Consider the following 21,421-nt stretch of genomic DNA (forward strand, 5'->3'; position numbering starts at 1 on the left):
GTACAATTCCCATCAGCCCTGCCTATCATGGCCATGTTAGCTGGAGCTGCTGGGAGTTGTAGTCCATAATATCTAGAGGGCACCAGGCTGGAGAAGGCTCCATTGAAATCCTCCTGAGTTCTCAAGGCCAAAATAGGTGTGACATTTTTCATATAGTATTTAACAATAACAATGACAACTAGCATGGCGGGAGGGCAGAGGAGGAAAGATGAGCTGAATTAGGAGTGTGGCACACAGTAGAGGGATTTAACACTTTGACTCTCCTCCAGTCCCAATTGGAATCAGGGGCTTCCATGCCTGCTATTCACAAGGGTTTTGCCTAAGCAAGTAAATCACAACCCTGAACAGGGATACCAGCTTAGTTACTAGAGCAGCCTGATCTGTCATTCTACCTCCTTAAACAGCCAGCACACAAGGCTACATTCCTGACATAAGCAGGATGCACAGTTTTACACTACTGCTGAGGATCAAAATAAGCTCTTATGACCCTAGGGATCTCACAGAGAGGCCCACTCTGTCTTTCACTCTAGACAATATCCCACACTGCTCTGCAAAAAAATGTAGAATATGTGTAACATGTATTAGCTGTTTTCTTCTTGCGCGTTGATGACAATTTTGCTTTTTCATGTGGTACTTTTAGGGAACTCCAGTTTTTGTGCATGCTGGACCTTTTGCAAACATTGCTCATGGTAATTCGTCAGTTTTGGCAGACAAAATTGCCCTTAAATTGGTTGGCAAAGAAGGATTTGTAGGTGAGTGAAAACTCATTTTGTTTTGGCATGTTCATGTGGAGCTGGAATAATTTCATTTGAAATTAATGCCCAAGTGTGTTTTTACTCGAGTGATGCATATAATATTTTATGAAACATAATTTAAGTGGTACTTTCTTAATAAAAAGATATTTCTGATCTGAATTGTTTATTTGGAATTTCATGTTTCCACTTGGGCCCATTTGCCTGGGTAGATATCCACTTAAATCAGAGGCAAGTAGTATTCCTGTTGTCTGCTCAGTTTTCACAATGGGATGATGTTGGCCATAAAGGGCTGTCTTTTACTCTTTCATAGTGTTACAAAGCAATCCAGATTGAAAACAATATTTTGTTGAATTTCATTGTTTCAAACAATCCTCAGCAGTGACAGTCTCACAGTATATTTTTCGTGAAATAAACTTGCTATTTAGATTTCCCTCTGCTATTTTGCCATACAGATATAATGGCCAACAATGGTTTAGGGTTGGCGGCATGTTGTGAGGTCACCCACCAGTTGCTCCAGTCTGAGTGCACCTTTTACAAGGTTAGAAGACTCTGAAAAGAATTAAGGTTGATCAGTAGAAATGCTGACCATGGGGAGGGGAGGGGAATATGTGCAAGGGGGAAGGAGCATAAAGTTCTATAGCCTGATCCCAAAACAATGTTTAGCCATTACATCTGCATGAGCCCTGGATATGATAGGCAGAAACCTGAAATATATGGAAGTTAATCTTGTAAAGTGTCTAGGGCCAATTTAAACAAATAGTTCATAATTAGGCCTGCTTGGGAAGTGAGGTCTTAAAACATTGATAACAACATAAACTCATTGACCCACACATTCATCTGAAATAAACATCATGATAGTTACAATTTATAAGCAGCCACACTCTACTGAGTGAAACTATTTATACTAAGCAATGCAAAGGATAAGTTTGCAAATTCAACTGAAACTAATCGGCCAATCATAAAATGAACTAAAAGAAATCTAATTAGCAAAGGCAGAGACCAATCACATAGATAAGGGGCAGACCGTTGCAGAGGACTGGTGATGGTGCTTGTAGCCCTGGAGGCTCAGAATATCCAGAAAAAAATGGTGTCTGAGAGATTTTCTGCTGTGGTCTATCCTGATTCTTCCTTCTGATTTGGGGCAATTCCCTTCTCCCACTACAAAATGCAAATGTACTGCCTTCAAGTCGATTCCGACTTACAGCGACTCTATGAATAGGGTTTTCATGAGGCTGAGAGGCAGTGACTGGCCCAAGGTCACCCAGTGAACTTCATGGCTATGCGGGGATTCGAACCCAGGTTGTAGTCCAACACCTTAACCACTACACCACACTGGCACTACACTCCCACTACAGCTCTGGGTGATATATGAATGAATGAATCTTTATTTTTACCCCGCCCTTTTTCCAAAACTGGAACTCAGGGCAGCTTACAAATAAAAACTACACATAGGTAAAAAAACATACAAAAATATACAATTAAAATAGAATTAAACTATTCGTAACATTAAAACCATGAAACATACACTTAAGATACTAAGACAATTTAAAACATTAAGAATAGGACCATAGAACAATACAACAGACCTTATGAGGCCCTATCTTAAACATCTTCTAGTCCAAAAGCCTGTCGGAATAAAAAAGTCTTTGCCTGCCGACGGAAGGATAGCAAGGAAGGGGCCATTCGTGCTTCCCTAGGAAGAGAGTTCCAGAACCTGGGGGCAGCCACCGAGAAGGCCCTATCTCGCGTCCCCACCAGTCGCACTTGCGAAGGTGTTGGGACTGAGAGAAGGGCCTTTCCTGAGGATCTCAACACCTGGGCAGGCTCATATGGGGAGATACGGTCTGACAAATAGCCTGGACCTAGGCCGTATAGAGCTTTATAAGCCACAATTGTATATTATATTTATAGTGTTGGTATGGTTTTTTGTTGCTGTTATATCTGCCATTTGTTATTTTCTCTATTATTGTTGTATTATTTCGCTTGAAATTGTTTTTGTCATTGTTTGACTTGCTGTAAGCTATTTCATATGCAGTGTGTTTTTGTTTTCCTTTTTGTACGTCGCTTTGAGTCCTATTTTTGGAAAAAAGCGACTAACAAATGCTATAAATAAATAAATAATTTTTGGTTTGTTCCCCCGCCCCCTCTAGAGATGGGCTTTTTAGAGGATACATGAAACTGCAAGGGGAGGAGGGGTTGGGAAAGATCTGTTGCGTGGGCTGCCTTCCGGTTGTGCAACATTGGAGGCACACCACTTTGTATAATATATATAGCATTCCCAATCCTAATCTTGCCCTCTTTAGAATAGGTCTTTTTCTGTTCTGGCACTTTCAGATAATTGGAGGCATTTTGGCAGGCTTTGTCAGAATTGTAAACCTAAGCAGAAGTAAGCTTTACTAAGTTGATGGAATAATTTATTTACCTTGTACTGCACTGAAAATGCTCATCAGAATGAAACTATTTAGGTGGTTGTTTAGCTATCTGTGCAGCATGTACCCAGTTGCATTTCAAGAATATTTTCATGTATTCAAAATTTATATGTATGTATATTCGTATATCTACTTAAAGTGTGTAATAAAATGTTTATAAATCACTTTGTAAAAATAGCGCAGCATACGTGTTTAAAATAGGAAAGAATGATTTGCAGTATTCTTTTTTTATAGACTGTAAAATACTTTTCAGTATTCCTTTGGCTGTAGTCTTTTCTCCAAAAAAGGAAGTAAATGATTTGCTTTAAATCTCTGTTGGCACCAGAGCACATGTGATGTCTTAATATTTGCATTATTTGGGATTCTTTATAGTTGTTCTTTTTTTGCTTGACTTCACTGAAAAATCATCGTGTATTGAGTGTTCCAATTAGTGTTAAATTCAAAACTCCTAGATATCTTATGTCATAACATTCCCTTTCTGGCTATTGTAGTTCCATTTCTTTCCATAGTTAAGAAAATATAGTGCTTACTGCAGTAATAAAAATTATCCTTTTTTGTCTTTGGGGTCAAATGTTAAATTAATAATGGCCATGATCCAGAATAGTGTGTAGACAGATCTGAGTTTATAGTGGTGCTTATATTTGTCAGTCCTTAACGGCACACCTGCTTCTCCCTACATGCATTGTAGGCAATGTTTTAAACTCTCTCTGAGTTGATCCAAACCATTTTGCAGTATGAGAGCATGGGTGAAATGAGACAGGCTATCATTTACAGGGAGAAAGTTTTATGATATTTGTGAAGAGTATAAACTCTGATATGGGCACAATATTGGGCTGGAGCTAACATTATGATATACGTGTTGTTATGTGCCTTCAAGTCGATTACGACTTATGGCGACCCTATGAATCAGTGACCTCCAAGAGCATCTGTTGTAACCATCCTGTTCAGATCTTGTAAGTTCAGGTCTGTGGCTTCCTTTATGGAATCAATCCATCTCTTGTTTGGCCTTCCTCTTTTTCTACTTCCTTCTGTTTTTCCAAGCATTATTATCTTGTCTAATGAATCATGTCTTCTCATTATGTATCCAAAGTATGATAACCTCAGTTTCATCATTTTAGCTTCTAGTGATAATCTTAATAGTAAAAGCATTTCTACGTTATTTAGTGTTAGTGCCTTTATGAGGGGTGGTGAGGGATAGCAGTGAACTTTTCACTTGCCCTTTTCTGCCTCTTACCTGAACAACTCTGGGGCCCACCTTCTTGAATGAGTAGAGGCTGCATAAAGGAGAGAAAGAGCAAGTTAGGAATTTGTTTGTTTGTTTGTTTGTTGTTATATGCCTTCAAGTCGATTATGACTTATGGTGACCCTATGAACCAGCAACCTCCAATAGCATCTGTTTTAAACCACCCTGTTCAGATCTTGCAAGTTCAGGTCTGTGTCTTCCTTTATGGAATCAATCCATCTCTTGTTTCGTCTTCCTCTTTTTTGACTCCTGTTTTTCCCAGCATTATTGTCTTTTCTAGTGAATCATACCTTCTCATTATGTGTCCAAAGCATGATAACTTCAGTTTCATCATTTTAGCTTCTAGTGATAGTTCTGGTTTAATTTGTTCTAACACCCAAATATTTGTCTTTTTCACCGTCCATGGTATGTGCAAAGCACTCCTCAACACCACATTTCAAATAAGGTTATTTTTCTTTTATCCGCTTTTTTTTTTACTGTCCAACTTTCACATCCATACATAGAGATTGGGAATACCATGGTCTGAATGATCCTGACTTTAGTGTTCAGTGATACATCTTTGCTTTAAGGACCTTTTCTAGTTCGCTCATAGCTGCCCTCCCCAGTCCTAGTCTTCTTCTGATATCTTGACTATTGTCTCCATTTTGGAGTATTGATAATCCTTGACAAGCTCAATGTCCTTGTTGTCAACCTTAAAGTTATATAAATTTTCTGTTGTCATTACTTTCATCAGTATTTGTTTCAAATCATTACTGGTTTCTGCTAATAGTGTGGTATCGTCCGCATATATTAAATTATTGATATTTCTCCCTCCAATTTTCACACCTCCTTCACCTTGGTCCAATTCCACTTTCCGTATGATATGTTCTGCATATAGATTAAACAAATAGGGTGATAAAATACACCCCTGTCTCACACCCTTTTCAATTGGGAACTAATTGGTTTCTCCATATTCTGTCCTTACAGTAGCCTCTTGTTGAAAGTATAGGTTGTGCATCAGGACAATCAGATGCTGTGACACCCTTATTTCTTTTAAAGCATCCCATAGTTTTTTATGATCTCTACACAGTCAAAGACTTTGCTGTAATCTATAAAGCACAGATTTCCTTCTGAAATTCCCTAGTCCATTCCATTATCCAATGTATCTTTGCAATATGATCTCTGGTGCCTCTTCCCTTTCTAAATCCAGCTCTTCTCGCTCCATATATGGTAAGAACCTTTGTTGTAGAATCTTGAGCATTACTTTACTTGCATGGGATATTAAAGCCATAGTTCGATAATTACTGCATTCCCTGGGATCTCCTTTCTTTGGAATTGGGATGTATATTGAATGCTTCCAGTCTGTGGGCCATTGTTTAGTTTTCCATATTTGTTGACAAATTTGTTTCAAAGTTTGGACAGATTCAGTCTCAGTAACTTGTAGCAACTCTATTGGTATGCCATCAGTTCCTGGTGATTTGTTTCTTTCGAGTATTTTAAGAGCAGCTTTCACCTCACATTCTAAAATTTCAGGTTCTTCATCATGTCGTTCCTCTGTGAATGAATCTGTCATCCTTGCATCTCTTTTATATAGTTCTTCAGTGTATTGCTTCCATCTTCCTTTTATTTTATCTCAGTCAGTCACTGTGTGTTCCCCTGTTGATTATTCAACATCCGTTCTCTTGTTTTAAATTTCCTTTTAATTTCTCTAATCTTTTGGAATAGGGCTCATGTTCTACCCTGTTTGTTGTCCTCTTCTATTTCTAGACAATAACTATTGCAATAGTTCTGTTTGTCTGTTTGTCTACAACACATTTAACAGGGCTTTGCAGGCTTTTCTGTTTGAAAATGTTTCAATTATATAATAAAGTTTAGGTTTTTTGCACATTTTGATTCAGTAGCCAAGGTTCCCAAATCTGTCAGGTGCTCTTGGCGCATTGTTAACCTGAGGCAGTTTTAACATAAGAACATAAGAAGAGCATGCTGGATCAGGCCAATGGCCCATCTAGTCCAACGTTCTTTTTTCACAATAGCCAACCAGATGCCCATTGCCCACAAGCAGAACCTGAGTGCAAGAGGACTCTGGCCTGCTGTGGTTTCCAGCAACAGGTATTCAGAAGCATGCTGCCTCTGACCGTGGAGGCAGAATATAGCCATCATGTGTAGTAGCCATTTATAGCTTTATCCATGTAACATGAGCCAGAATGCTGAACGACCTCTATGCTTCAGCTACTGTCACTGGAAGAGTGCAAGAGATACACAGAACTACACAAACATTTGGAAATAATCTTGAAATGTTAAGTTCACGAGTCTTATTTAAAAGGTTCAATGGCTGCAAAGTAATGACCCCAAAGTTAGCCAAATGAATTGCTTTCAGATATTTCACATCTTCACAGAAGTCTGTTGTGACATCAGCATGGTACTCTTCAGTGAATGACTTCCATGTTTCTTTAATCTGGTTTTCAGTCATCTTTCTATATTTCCACAGAAACCCAAATTTCTCATCTAAAAGTGTTGCAGCTTCAGAAGACGTTTTAAAGCTGGAAATTAGATTTCCGACAATTACATTAAATATCCATCTTGAGTGGATCTTCTGGATTTCTGTTACTTTATCCAGGGTTTCATCATGAAATATGTAAATTTCTTCTGGTGTGCTAAGTGTACAGGCAAATTAATTCACAGTATTCAATAATGAGATATGACAGCAATCTGTTCTTACCCTGAGTAGTGCTAGTGCTGGTGCATCTCTGTTCTTCTACTTAAGCAGAATCCTCACTTAACTAGCTTTTTCTTCTTCCAGTAATGCTTGAGCATCCAACGAATGGCTTTCTCTGTCTCCCTCACCACCACATTATGATTTTGAAACAAAGCCCAGGCTGAATAAACTTGCCAGACCTTTTATTTTTGCTTTTACATATTTTTCTCACTTTTCTCTTCTGTGCTCTAAGCTTGTATTTGTGCTCCACAATGTTAATTTCACCGTAAAACAATGTCAGATTGCATGTAGACTTGTTCCAATGTGTTCTAGTCTCAGACCAAACAATATGAGGTGACACGCAGTCCCATATATTCGCTTTTTCTTTACCCGCCACCTTCGTGTACTGTTCCTTTAAGAGAACTATAGGAAATGCTTTTTGAGCAAATGTGAACTGGGGCCTACTACTGGGAACTAGTAGTTCAACCCTCACGGTGCATGTAGTGCTTTGGAATGTCTGGATCATATTAATAAATGTTGGTGCTTATAGAAGACTTGGATATGCTGAGATTTAGCAACAGACTTCATACCTACTCTCTGGTTTGTTGATATACCACCATTTATTTTGTAAAGTTTCTTTCTTTCTTTCTATGTCCCACCCTTCCTCCCTGAAGGGTATTGCTTCTTCTTTCAAAGTCCAGGTCCTCAGAGGCCCACCCCCCCAAGGTCTGGGCCCTGGGGATTTTGACCCCCCTCCTCAGCCCTGCAAACTATTCCAGTGGCAATAACATAGCCACTATTGAGTGCCATGGCTTAGTGTATAACAGTTTGATTCTGAATTGTAAAAGGTAGGAAAATGGTGAAGACATACAAGTAAAAAAAAATTATTGCTGTACTTCTGTCTGCATTGCAGCCATCACCCAGAGTGGATGCCTGATATTCAGTCTGAGAGTCTGCTGAGTACTGTACATAAGGACCAACTGGTAGAAACGACCCAACTCCAAAGAGTGGAAGGGGTAGGGTAGGGGAAGACAGATAATACCAGATTTTACTCATACAGAGATTGGTTTTACTTTTCTGTTTCTTTGTCGCCTCCCCTCCCCAATAATGTGAGAGCAAATTTCTGCAAATAATTATCTTATTTGGGAATTACTCTTTTCCAATATAAAGGAGTAACATTTGGAATTGCATCATGTTTTAAATGAAGACTGGCCTTCCTTCATTCTGTCCAGCTGGGTCTTTTCTTAACAGACAACAAAGGAAGCTGGGTCATTACTTGATATGTTGTTAGTAACTGAGGTTAGTGATTGATCATTGATGGCAAAATTGGAAAACCCACAGTGTGGCCTTTTCCTTAAAAACATCTAAAATTATTAATGTTATTACTACAGTTACTGCATGGATCAATTTCCAAGAAAATGACTCTGGAGATCAACAAACACACTCGTATTTGTATCCTTCAAATAAAGCTACCACCTCCAAATCTTAGTCTCATGTAAAATAAAGCATTCACATCCAGACTGCACTATCCATTATGTTGCCTAGATCTTATTCTGGGGCAGCGCTATTAATAACAATAGGACCAATACCAGCAGAACTATTAGCACAAAGATGTAGAAGAGTCGGATCTTTGGGCTGTTTTGCAAATGTGTCTATTTCAATGGATCTTTTATGCTAAGAAATAAAACACAAAAGGGTTGTATCCAAAGCTAGTCCTCTTCAGAGTAGCCAGATAGAAATTTATGCATTTGTTAACTGTATCTATTCATTTCAATTAGTGTATTCTAAGTAGGACTAGTAATGAATACAACCCAGAACATTTTTTTAAAAAAGCAGAACACACAAGAGGAAAAACCATGTTAACTACTGTCTGTATACTTGATGGAGCTGCAGCCAATCATAACGCCTTGATGAGTGTACACTTTTTTTAGGTGTATCCCTAAGATGTTTTAAATGTACATCTGCACTTTAGCCTTCTTTGGGTGTTTATATTTGTGTGAAAACTATCACGTGAGGGAGAGAGGGTCACTGACCCCACCCCTTGTTGACCCATCCCCTACTTGCCCTTCTCCCCCAGCATCTTTACTCTGAGGAGGGGAAGGTCTGAAGGGGAAAGCCTGTTCTGCCCACACAGGCTCCTCGTGTGGTTTAGAACCCTGCACTGCGGAGCAGTTTCCTCACTTAAGACTACCTACTCATTGCAGGGAGGGCCTGTGGGGGATGCAACCCTGCTCTTCCCTTCACACAGTGAGAGTAAGACTTCTATGCATAACAAGTAAAATGAAAAATAAACTGGACTGCCTTCAAGTCGATTTGGACTTATGGTGACCCTATGAATAGGGTTTTCATGGTAGGTGGTATTCAAAGGTAGTTTACCATTGCCTTCCTCTGAGGCTAAGAGGCAGTGACTGGCCCAAGGTCACCCAGTGAGCTTCATGGTGCTGTGGGGATTCGAACCCTGGTCTCCCAGGTTGTAGCCCAACACTCTAACCACGCTAATCACTACGCCACACTGGCTCTCGCATAACAAGTACTTACTACAAAATCAGGGACTGGATCTTTACCATTTAAAAAACTGGCATTTTCTGAATGCAGGCAGGTTGAAGAGGTCCTTGGATAGAGAGGTGCAGCTGGGTATTAGCAGCATGCAGATGGTACTGAAAGCCATGACTACCCAATGGCAGAGAAAACACAAACAGACAAATAAGAACAGGATCCAACTGTGAACAAGAGGAGAGGGGGACAACCTTTTCTCAATAGCTTCCTTCCTAACATCTCTAGAGGCACCTGAACAAAAGTCTGATGAAAATCTTAGCTACCAGACAGATTCACAAGAGAACAGGCAGTCCTTCAACTACATTAGTTTCAGACTAGTTAGGGGGTTTATGTCAAGATCAGCACCTTTAATTGTGCTAGAAAATATGGGTTCAGGGTGGGTGTGCAGCAGATGTATAGGTTTTAGTTCATTTTTTTGAAGCAAGAGTTACACAAGGGTAAATTAAGTTTGCTTGTATCATAGTTCAGTCTGTGAGATTATTTTACAAAACAAAGTTCGACACAAGAAGGAAGGGAATATAAGAGTTTCCTCTCCAGTAGGATTGTCTAATGCCATATCAATTACGTATTGGTTAGTTAGACTTACAACCCACTTTTCTTCCAATATGGATTCTGCATGTGTATTACACAGAAAAGAAATACAAATAAAACCACTATAAAATCACCAATAAAATTCCATAAGCTACAGAGCAACCAACAGAGTAGCAGATCAGTAAAAAGGGCTCCCTCTGGGAGGAATGGCGGGATAAAAATCAAATAATAAATAAATAATAAAAATAAATTTAAAAGAAGAGTAAAAAACTCTTCAACCAAAGGCCAGGTGAAATTAAAAAAAAGTATTTTCTTGTTTCCTGAAACTATTCACTGTGGAAGTCTATTGTCTATTGTATTTCCCCAGCATCGGGGGGGGGGACACTATGGAAAATACTCTGCCCCATATCATTATCCTCCCAGCATCTTGTGGGGGTGGGTCCATGAGGAGGGGTTCTCTGATTGACCTCAAAGCATGTAGTGGGCAGTATAGGGAGAGGTGTTCTTTTATTAGTGGATGGATGCCAAGGGCTTTTAGAGTTGAATTTCCCCTGTCCTGCCATGTAACAATTGTTAGCTCTTTTTTTTTTTTTAAGATATCCATGTTTGTATATAGGCACTAGTTTACTTTTTATATTTGTTTTCACTTGCATTTTTACAAAACTTTGATGTAAACTGCTCTGCTGATAATAGAAATATTCTGTTAGTTAGACATCTGTTAACAAACATCGTTCTGGTGCCATCTCTCATTATAATTTATAGTCTCAATATAAGCCATTTCAGCATTTTCCCCCCACTGTGAAATATAGCTAACACAGAAAAATTCTTTGTCTCCCACAGGCAAAAAAATACTAGAGGTCAGTCTCTTTCTTTCTCTTTTTAAGAATTCATAAATCAAATCCAGCAGCACTGTCAAAGGTACTGCTTCTCATAGCTCATTCTTATCAATTCACAAAATAAGGGGGTTCCAATTAGATATGTGGGGTGGGTGAGGAAATAGTAGTAGCTGTTTCCCCCTACCCCTCATTTCTGCAATGTATCTTCACATATACATACTGAACATAAGAAAACCCAGGGGCAAATCAGCTTATTCATGTGGGTGCAGGGACCAGGTATATTACTTAAATCTGGCTAGTAAAGTGATGGCTTGCATTTGAAACCCCATGTGGGGCAGTTGAGATGAAATTTGGAGCTGGAAACGGCAGTCTGGGAAAGGGATAACATCCCTTCCCCCCCACTACTTTTCCTCTCTGAGTGCCCTTGAGATTATTGTTACACATGTTTTAATGGTATAGGAACATAGAAACATAGGAAACTGCCTTATACTGAGTCAGACTATTGGCCCATCTTGTTCGATATTGTCTACAGTGACTGACAGCAGCTCTCCAGAGTTTCAGACCAGGAGTCTCTCCCAGCCCTACCTGGAGATGCCAGGGATTGAAGCAGATGCTCTACCACAGAGCTATGGCCCTTCAACAATGGTTTTTAATCTGGTGGAGGTCTCTGCCAACGTAAGATAAAGGGAGGCAATGTTTGCCAATTTCCCCTTCCTGCCCTGTGCTCCTTCACCACCTTCCACATTGTTCTGGAGGATCCCCTTACTCTGGATTTGTGGGGGGGGGCCCACAGGGGCTGCAGCAGGAAGGGGACACTGGCAAAAATCACCTACAGTAGGACCCCGCTTTACAGCGATTCGCTAATACAGCTGTCTCAATTAGACGCAATTAGACTAAAGCCCCACTCATACGGCGCTTGTTCCCCTTTTACAGCGGTTTTCGGGCATCGCGCGCCATTCTATTCAATTGGTTCCGCTTTACAGCGGGGATCCGAAACATAACCCGCCGTATGAGTGGGGCCCTACTGTACTCTTATGTTTGTAGATGCTAGATCAAAAGCCTAATTAATAGTGTGTGTAACATGTAGTTTGACATCCATGATACTTGAAATTTTTCTGGAAAACCACTCAAAGCTGCTTTTTGTAGCAGTCAATTTTACTAGCCAGCATTGTTGTTGTTGTTGTTGTTATTATTGTTATTGTTATTATTAAATTTATTAGTCGCCCGTCTGGCTGGTTATCCAGCCGCTCTGGGCGATGTACAAAGCATGGTATAGTGGTTAGCATATTGCACTAGGATCTGGGAGACCAGGGTTCAAATCTCCACTCAGCCATGAAGCTAACTGGGTGACCTTGGACCAGGCACTATCTCTCAGCCTAACCTACCTCACAGAATTGTTGTGAAGATAAAATTGGGGAGGGGAAGAACCATGTATGCTATCTTGAGCTCCTTGGAAGAATCGTAGGAAACAAATGTAATAATAAAAATAGAAATAAGAAACAAATAAATAAAATGAGAACTAAAGCCTTTCCATTTGCATGAAGCCTTTTTGGTTATGCTATTTGCGTTCTTTTTATATGTCAGTGTGATATTAATCCAGGTTCACTTGCTATCGTAAAAGCCCTAAGAAATCCCAGTGAACATAATGATCACACTAGGGAGGTACACTCTCTCCACATCATCCTTGCATTTGAGTAGGCTCTTATTGGGCAATAAGGGAGAAGCATTACTGGAATAGGAGGAGAACCTCTCTCCTGATTTTTTTAAAATTTCATTTTTTGGAGAAAAAGGCAGTCATAAATGCAATACTTTTAACCACTCAGCAGCTTAAAGCAGCCTATGATTTGAATTGGGATGCAGCCTTGCACCATTGTGATTGATAACTCTGAGACTTGCTGTGTCCTGGATGATTGCACCAAATGATAGAGACATTGATCATTCTGATTGACCACTGGCTTCAGTGGTGTATCATCTGCTGTTATCTCTATGAACAGCAAGCAGTACTCTGGGAATATACACCATCTTGTGTGTGTGAACAGATATTTTGACTCCTCCTTTCCGAGCAGTTTACTACTTCACGGGAAAAGACCCTGGTCTTCAGCTGACCAGATATGGTGACCTTGAAGTGGAGGAGAGGTGGAGAACTGGATCCAGCCAGAAGAAGCCAATTCTCCATGGGCCTCTATGACAGGTGGGCACTCCATCTGTCTGCCATTCCCCTTGTGTCATATGACATCTGGAGACAGAAAATTCAAGCTGTGGCTACAATGGAAGATTCTTGAATTTAAAAAAAGCCAAATTCAAGCTGGAGCTGTTGCAAAGGAAGAAGCTTCCTTTGTGTGGCCACAGCTTGAATTTTCCGTCTCGCTTGAAACGGCCTGACAAGATCCATAGGCACCACCAACAGAGTGGAGGCTTCTCTGGAGGCTGCTAGTTATACCTCCAAGCTTAACTTACTATTTTGCAAAAATATTTTATCAGTCATTAAATTTCTTTTCCAAAAAGAGTCTTCACATTTTCTATTTAGGGATTGATTATTTTTTTAAAAAAAGAGAAAAATGCCATGGCCTTGGTCTTCTTGGAAGCCATGCACACTGACCTGGAAGCTTGCCCCTAATCACAGGAGCACATGAGTGGAATGTGGTTCAGAAAGCCAATATAGTGTGGTGGTTATAGTGGTGGGCTTAAACTGGGGATATCCGACATATATCCCTGTTCAGTCATAAAACTGACTAAATGACCTCGGCCTAGGCACTGTCTCTCAGCTTATCTTTTTCCTCACAGGCTTCTTGTGAGGATAAAGGGGGGACTACATATGCTGTCTGCAGCTCCTTGGAGGATGGGTGGGATAAAAGTCTAAATATTTTGCTTATTGTCAAAGGCATATTTGATTTTCCTTCTAATTCATATATTCCTGTCACTGAAAACAAATTCTGCCTGTTCTGAGATGGAATTGTTGTCTGCTTATAAAAATGAGCTGTGTTACCATTGCATCTTTCAGACTGTGCACTATATAGTTGTTTGATCAATTTTTGCATCTATGCATATAAAGAAATTGTAACATTGGAAGCTATCTGAGCTAAGTAGGTAAGTGGAATCACAACACATGGTTTTATAAGAAGGGTAAGGAACCTCTGGCCTGTGGGCCAAACTTTGCCCACCAGGCCTCCCCATTTGGCCCATCGGGCCATTTTGGGGAAGCCACGTGCACCCGTCCTACTCCTTTATCTACGGGTAAGGGAACAATTGGGATGCTTCTTTGCTGGAGCAAGGCATACTTCCAACCACACATCAGCTGATGGGCAGTAGGAGTACACCTTGCTCAAGGAGGGGGCAGCAGTTTCCATTCAATGCAAGGAGCCAAAAATGTGCCCCCCCAAATAAAAAATGTTCCCCACCCCTGTTGTATAAGCTCTTGGATACAAATGCCTATTATGGTTGCTATTCATAGATTACCAAAAAGCAATTACATCCACACAAGCTGGTCATCTAGCATCTTGGATGAAGTAAGGCACATTTTACTATATCTCTTGTATCTATTTCGTATGTAATATGGTAAAATTTTTATTGAGTTTGAAAGTAGCCTCCACACATGAATCTGTATGTTGAGAGGTTGACTGGTTTTTTCCTAGGAAATGGACGGATGAAAGTATAGGAGTCTTAAGATTTCATCTAAAATATAAAGGCAAACACTGTTAAATTGAAATCACTGTGTTCAGTCCATGTGTGAGTAACCCAGACCAGTTGCCACCCAAACAACACATGCTGGGGATGAAGTGAACCCAGCACTCTGCAAAATGTGACTCTTTCCTATGCGCATGGCACCTGAGGAGGTTCTTTCCTCACTTCCAATGCCGCCTTGTGCAAAATTAAAGGATTTTGCCAGCCTTCCCTCACCTGCATGACACAGAACAGGGGGAGGACCACAGTCCTTTCCATTATGCAGCAGGACTCCCTAGATATGAGAGAGCAGCACAGCTTCCTCTTGTTGCAGAAATCTGAAATGAAAGGATTGCCTGTCTGTGTTTTCTCTCTCTTGCAGTATGTAGTGGATGGGGCAGCCTGATCTTTTTTTGCATTTTTGTTAGGAGGTGCCACTGAGTTCAGTGGATCTTACTCTCAAGTAAGTGTGTATAGGTTTTTTTTAAAATGCAAATTGCATAAACTGGGAGGAGGGGAGACTGATAATAGGATTAGAGCAGGTGAGGAGGGGGAGATTAACTCTTTCACCCCTCCTGCAGTCCTAAGGAATATCCCTCTTCTGAAGCTAGTATTTGCTTTGGGAGGGTGAAACCCACACTGACATCTGAAGCTACAATTCCTGCTCTCCTAGTTCCAGGCAGAGTGCCCCCCCTTTCTCTCTCCCTCCCCCCCTCCCCAGTTAGAAGTTTCCTTATTCTGGCAGGAGCATTCCAAGGTTTCCACCCAAATAAAATATTTACAACTGCAGAATTTTGAACTAGGGAGCCCAACACAGTAGGCTGCTGCTGGAGATGATTTCTTTTTCTTTCTTTTTTCATATATTGATGGGTATTTAGTAGGCGAATGTTTGGCCACAGGCCTCTAGCAAATGTTTATTTGCTCCTGCTTTGATACAGAAGTTGGAAAACAAATGTCAACTTGAAACACCTTACTGTCTGAGTGTTTACTTTAAGGGCAATTTTTGACAGCAGTTTTAAGAGTAAGCTTGTTTGAAACAACCTTGATTGAAAGACTGCTCTCTGAGATTTGCTGCTGCTGCTGCTTTGATTATAATTTCTTCCAATATATACAATACTGGATGTAAAATCAAGACGTCTTAAATTTGTTTTAGTAGCTTTTTAAACAACATCATGAATGGTGTTGTCTTCTGAAGAAAGTACAGCTGTGCAACTTTAATAGAAAATGGGGATGTTAACAGGATGTATCTGAAAGAATACCTAATGCTGAAATTGCTGTGTTGCATAAGGAACTGTTGTACTAGAACAATCTTTTAGCAATTCAAGTCTGTATTTAAAAAGTAGAATTAAATTTTCATTTGGAGAATATTTCAAAATATTTAGTTTGGTTAGAGCGTCTCCTAAAGCAGGTTCTGAATTACATAGTTGGGCATTTTAGCTATTTAGCAGATGTTTGTCACCCATTCTTATGTGAAAGAGTAAGGCCAGGCATCTGAATGTAGTAGTAGTCAGCACTGAGAAAACACCTGCCTTTATAGATGTGAGGCCCATGTTGCTATACCATATAGCACTATCAAAGAAAGAGTGTTTGAGGGATCATGGATAATCAACACCATGAATTGGCAATGTAGTGTATTGGCCCTCCAGGCTTGCCGTACCAGGAACTGCTGAGTCAGCCCCAGGCTGTGGCAGTTGCAGTTCTAGGTCTGCCTTACAAGCAGCACCATGCTGTGGGCCTTGTTCTCTGTATATGATTAGTTATAGTAAAGTTCTAGTTGTTGTTTAGATCCTCTGCATGGCCTCTTCCTTCATGATACTTTTCAGCCAACATACCCGTGTGGCTAGACAAACAATGGGGTAAATTCGATAGACTTATATAACATGGAGTTGTGAGTATCTTTCCCCATTTTTATTTTTACCAAAAGCAGCTTTAGGAAGCTGAACATCAGAGTAGAGAAATGGCTGGCCAGGGGGAGCTTAATCATTTCCATTTTGTTGTATTTCCATTCAAACTTTACATGCCCCCGACAGTTGCTGTTCTCCCCTTGTGTCCTTGAGAGGATTGCTATTATACATCCTTCGTCTGGCCTACAGGTGTGCAGAGCTGGTACCTGCAGCTAGATGGGGACCCAAAGAGGTACGGAAGGTCCATTGCAGCACTTTTCCTTGTCATAATGAGTTCAGGGTGAAAGCTCCAGGGCATCATTAAACCATTGTGTTGGTCTAAACTAGTTCTAGAAGGGCATTGGGAAAACTGAAATAAAGCAAATAAGCAGAGAATGGTTGGAAAGCAACTCAAGTAGTTAATGTCTGCATCCACATAGATCTGAGTCTGGTACGAGCTTGGATGGGAGACTGGATAAAATAATAATTTCTTACACATAGGTACCCTTGGAGGGGAATCTTGTTAACAGGAGACTCATTCAATAGGGCATAGGCAGAATTTCCTAATAAAAATCAAGCCAGGCTGCAACATGTTGCTGATATAGTGTGATGCCTGTGAGTGTGAGATGTGAGCCAGGAAGCCCTAGGTCAAATCTCACCTCATCCATGAACTCACTGAGTGGCCTTAGGCAAGCTACTGTTGTTCAGCTCCCTCCTCTCTCCCTGTCAATTTGTAAGATGGAGGTGATAAGACCAACCAACCTGGAACTACTGGAATGTGACATGTTTGAAAGCCTTAGAAAGCATCATTTACACATTAAAAGTTGTTTTATATGGTACATGTCTTTTTTCTGCTGCACAGACTTGTAATGATTTTTTTTAAATACCATAACTCTAGGACCATGAGCATGCCAAAAGTATTAGACATTTGCTGAGCAGGTCATAGAAAAAATAAGATTCATGGAAACATTTGAAACAATTGGATAGATCTGAGAGCATTAAGTTCCACAATCAGTCATTGAAGGAAGAGATGTTGGGTCATATTGTACAAACAGACGGTTCATTCACCCTTGCTGTAGTAACAAAAATGTGGTGTCCTTTCAGATGAATCATGATCCATCCTGGTTTATTTTGGCATTTACTCAGTTTGGTGATTTGCTGCTTACAACAAGCACCAGCCCAAATGCCTTGAATCTATGGGTTTAGAGTTCATGTGCTTCTGTGACTTTGAACTCTTCCTTTCCGTAGTTTTCTTGCTGACAGCTGCACCAGGACAGATATGTTTACATCATGGAAGTGGACAGCAGCTAGCAATTCAGAATTTCCATTTCCTTTTGCATTGTTCTGGAATTTGGCCTTCACATTTCCATGTCCTGAAACTTAGCCTAATGTGCATGTTTCTCTGTAGGGTCTTCCAGTGCATACCTTTGCTTTGATTTAGTTATGTTGATAGTAACTGCTGACTGGAGGATTATCACTTTCATTAAAATCCACCTCTGTTTACAAGGAATTTTATTATGAGATACATTAACTTTCTTGTCACAGTTCCATTTGTAGCCATTCAAACTGAAACATGTGGTCCCTTTTTGTAAGGCTCCCTGCCATGTCAAAATCCACTGCTGTGGTCAGGGTTATTGTGGAGCTGCTTAAACTGCAGCATAGTAACCATAGCTTTTTTCTTTCTTTCTTTAAAGGGTCAGAAATCCAATCAGCTACATTACCTACTATACCATTTATTCTGATGTTTGTTGTTGTTGACATTCAGTATTCTATATAAAAAAAAGTTCCCAAGAGCATTTTGCATATTTAAAAATTGCATTGAGAAAGGGGATAAAATAAGCTGCAAATATTTAATTTCCAGAATGATTTGGTTTTTTTTTAATCTTCCCAAAAAGCCAAAATGGGATTTTTTACATCAGTGTACGTATCTACTTTACTTGAACGTAAAAAAAGTTAAAACATTTGTTTTTCATTCTTCCTCCCATATATCAATCTTATATCCCTTTTCCTGCCATGTGCAATTCTGAACTTTTGCTTGTTTCCGGAACTTTATTCTTCGGAAAGTTCTCTTCAGATTCAGCAATGTTTAAAAAATAAAAGACAAAATTCTGTTTTGCTGTTAATTCTCTTCCTCACAGCATTACACTGGGAGGCGGAGTATCCAAGTTCAGGAGAATAAAATTATTATGCAGTGCCATAACTAGCTTTTCATGTGCCCTGTGCAAGGTTTTATTTTGGGGCTCCTTAATTTTTTTTTGGGGGGGGGGAAATAATAATAAATGGAGGCGAACTCCCGACGGCTGTAATCATGCACTTGTGAGGGTCTCTACCAAACTCTATGTGAAGGCAGTGAGAGCAGCAAAGAAGCAATACTTTGCTGTCTCTATTCAGTCATCTCTTAACCGCCCAGCAGAACTTTATAAAGTTGTCCGGGGACTTTTACACTCTGGTTCCCAGGATGCAATAACACCATCAATTGCCCGCTGTAATGAGTTTGCGCGACACTTTCGTGATAAGATCATGAACATCCGCCGGGACCTTGACTCCATTATTGTAGCAGTTGATCCTAATGAGGTGTCCAGAGCACAGTCTTGTCCTGTTTTACTGGATGAGTTTCAGTTGGTACAGCTCGAGGATGTGGACAAGGTGCTTGGACAGGTGCGGGCGACCACTTCTGCTCTGGATCCTTGCCCCTCATGGCTAATAAAAGCTAGCAGGAATGGAACAGCCGGCTGGGCCAAGGAGGTGATTAATGCCTCTTTACGAGAGGGAGTGGTCCCATCCTGCCTGAAACAGGCGGTGGTGAGACCGCTCCTAAAAAAACCCTCCTTGGACCCTGATAATTTGGACAACTATAGGCCGGTAGCAAATGTTCCATTCCTGGGCAAGGTCCTAGAGCGTGTGGTCGCTCGCCAACTCCAGGCTCTCTTGGATGAAACTGATTATCTGGACCCATTTCAATCGGGCTTTCGGCCGGGGTTTGGTACAGAAACGGCCTTGGTCGCCCTGTATGATGACCTCTGTCGGGAGAAAGACAGAGGGAGTGTAACTCTGTTGGTTCTCCTTGATCTCTCAGCGGCGTTTGATACCATCGACCATGGTATCCTTCTGGAGCGACTTACGGATTTAGGAGTGGGAGGCACTGCTTGGCGGTGGCTCTGCTCCTATCTCGGGAATCGTCTCCAGAAGGTGATGCTGGGGGAACATTACTCGAGTCCCTGGGTACTCCAATATGGAGTCCCACAGGGTTCAGTTCTGTCCCCCATGCTTTTCAATATCTATATGAAGCCGCTGGGTGAGGTCATCAGGAGTTTTGGCGTGCGTTTCCAGCAATATGCTGATGATACGCAGCTCTACTACTCCTTTTCATCTTCGTCAGGTGAGGCTGTTGATGTACTAGACCGCTGCCTGGCCGCGATAATGGGCTGGATGAGAGCTAATAAACTGAAACTCAATCCTAACAAGACTGAGATGCTGTTGGTGGGAGGGCCCTCTGCCCAGATGGTTGACGTTCGACCTGCCCTAGATGGGGTTACACTCCCCCTAAAGGAGCAGGTACGTAGTTTGGGGGTCTTATTAGATCCGCTCCTGTCACTTGAGGCTCAGGTAGCCTCGGTGGCACGGAATGCATTCTACCAGCTTCGGCTGGTAGCCCAACTACGACCCTATCTGGACAGGGAGAATCTCGCCTTAGTTATCCATGCTATGGTAACCTCTAGATTGGACTACTGTAATGCACTCTACGTGGGGCTACCTGTGAAGACGGTTCGGAAACTTCAGCTAGTGCAAAATGCTGCGGCCAGAGTTCTCACTGGGACAAAGAAATTTGACCATATAACACCTGTCCTGGCGCAGCTGCACTGGCTACCGATATGTTTCCGGGCCAGATTCAAAGTGTTGGTTCTTACCTATAAAGCCCTAAACGGCATCGGACCGCAATACCTGGTGGAACGCCTCTCTCGCTATGTACCTACCCGTTCACTACGCTCGACGTCGAAGGCCCTTCTCCGGGTCCCAACTCATAAAGAGGCCCGGAGATCAACAACTAGATCTAGGGCCTTCTCGGTGGTGGCCCCCGAACTATGGAATGCCCTCCCAGACGAGATACGCCTGGCGCCTTCTTTGTTATCTTTTCGGCGCCAGGTAAAAACCTACCTTTTCGCCCAGGCTTTTTAAACATTTTAAATTTAATTTTAAACCTAATATGGATTTTAATTTATAAACTCATGGCAATTCTATTTCGGATTTTTATCATGTTATATTTTTCACACTTGCTCATATTTTAATTGTGATTTTATTTGTTGTACACCGCCCTGAGAGCTTTCTGCTATAGGGCGGTCTAGAAATGTAATAAAATAAAATAATAAATAAATAAATAAAACAAATACGATATAACAATTGTTTATAAATAATTTTTGTGTACACAAGAAATATACAAGATCATTCACATGTATTTATAAATGAAAATAATTGTTTTAATTGTACTTTTCTGGCTTTCATTGCAGCAAATTCATTGATTACATGATCATAATTAATATCTTTAACAATATTATATTCAATCAAAATTATGGAAAGATTGGATAATCGTCCTTGTTCGATAGTCGATCTTAAATAATTCTTAATTAATTTTAACTTGCTAAAACTTCTCTCACACGAAGCAGTAGAAACGGGAAGAGTGAGAAATATTTGGAGAGCAACATTGATATTCAGATATGATTCAATTAATCCAAAGTCATGAAGAGCCTGTAGAATATCAAGCGGAGTTGCAGTTTTAATGTTTTGTATTAGTGTCGAGGTTTCAAACTTAAAGCTTTGAATTTCACATGTGAGCTTGTACATATTTAAATTTTTGCT

The 21,421-nt window shown here is 40.6% G+C and overlaps 1 protein-coding gene across 2 annotated transcripts in view; it reads left to right on the forward strand.

Moving 5' to 3' along the window:
• Positions 1 to 21,421, forward strand: part of MTHFD1L (methylenetetrahydrofolate dehydrogenase (NADP+ dependent) 1 like) — a 202,261-nt gene that overhangs the window by 87,986 nt on the left and 92,854 nt on the right. For both annotated transcript variants that reach the window (XM_061624123.1, XM_061624122.1), the window contains exon 20: positions 641 to 752. In XM_061624123.1, the coding sequence (XP_061480107.1) occupies positions 641 to 752 (112 nt within the window). The remainder of the gene's footprint in view (positions 1 to 640; positions 753 to 21,421) is intronic.

Source organism: Rhineura floridana, chromosome 4 (genome assembly GCF_030035675.1).
Source record: "Rhineura floridana isolate rRhiFlo1 chromosome 4, rRhiFlo1.hap2, whole genome shotgun sequence".
Taxonomy (NCBI): Eukaryota; Metazoa; Chordata; class Lepidosauria; order Squamata; family Rhineuridae; genus Rhineura; species Rhineura floridana.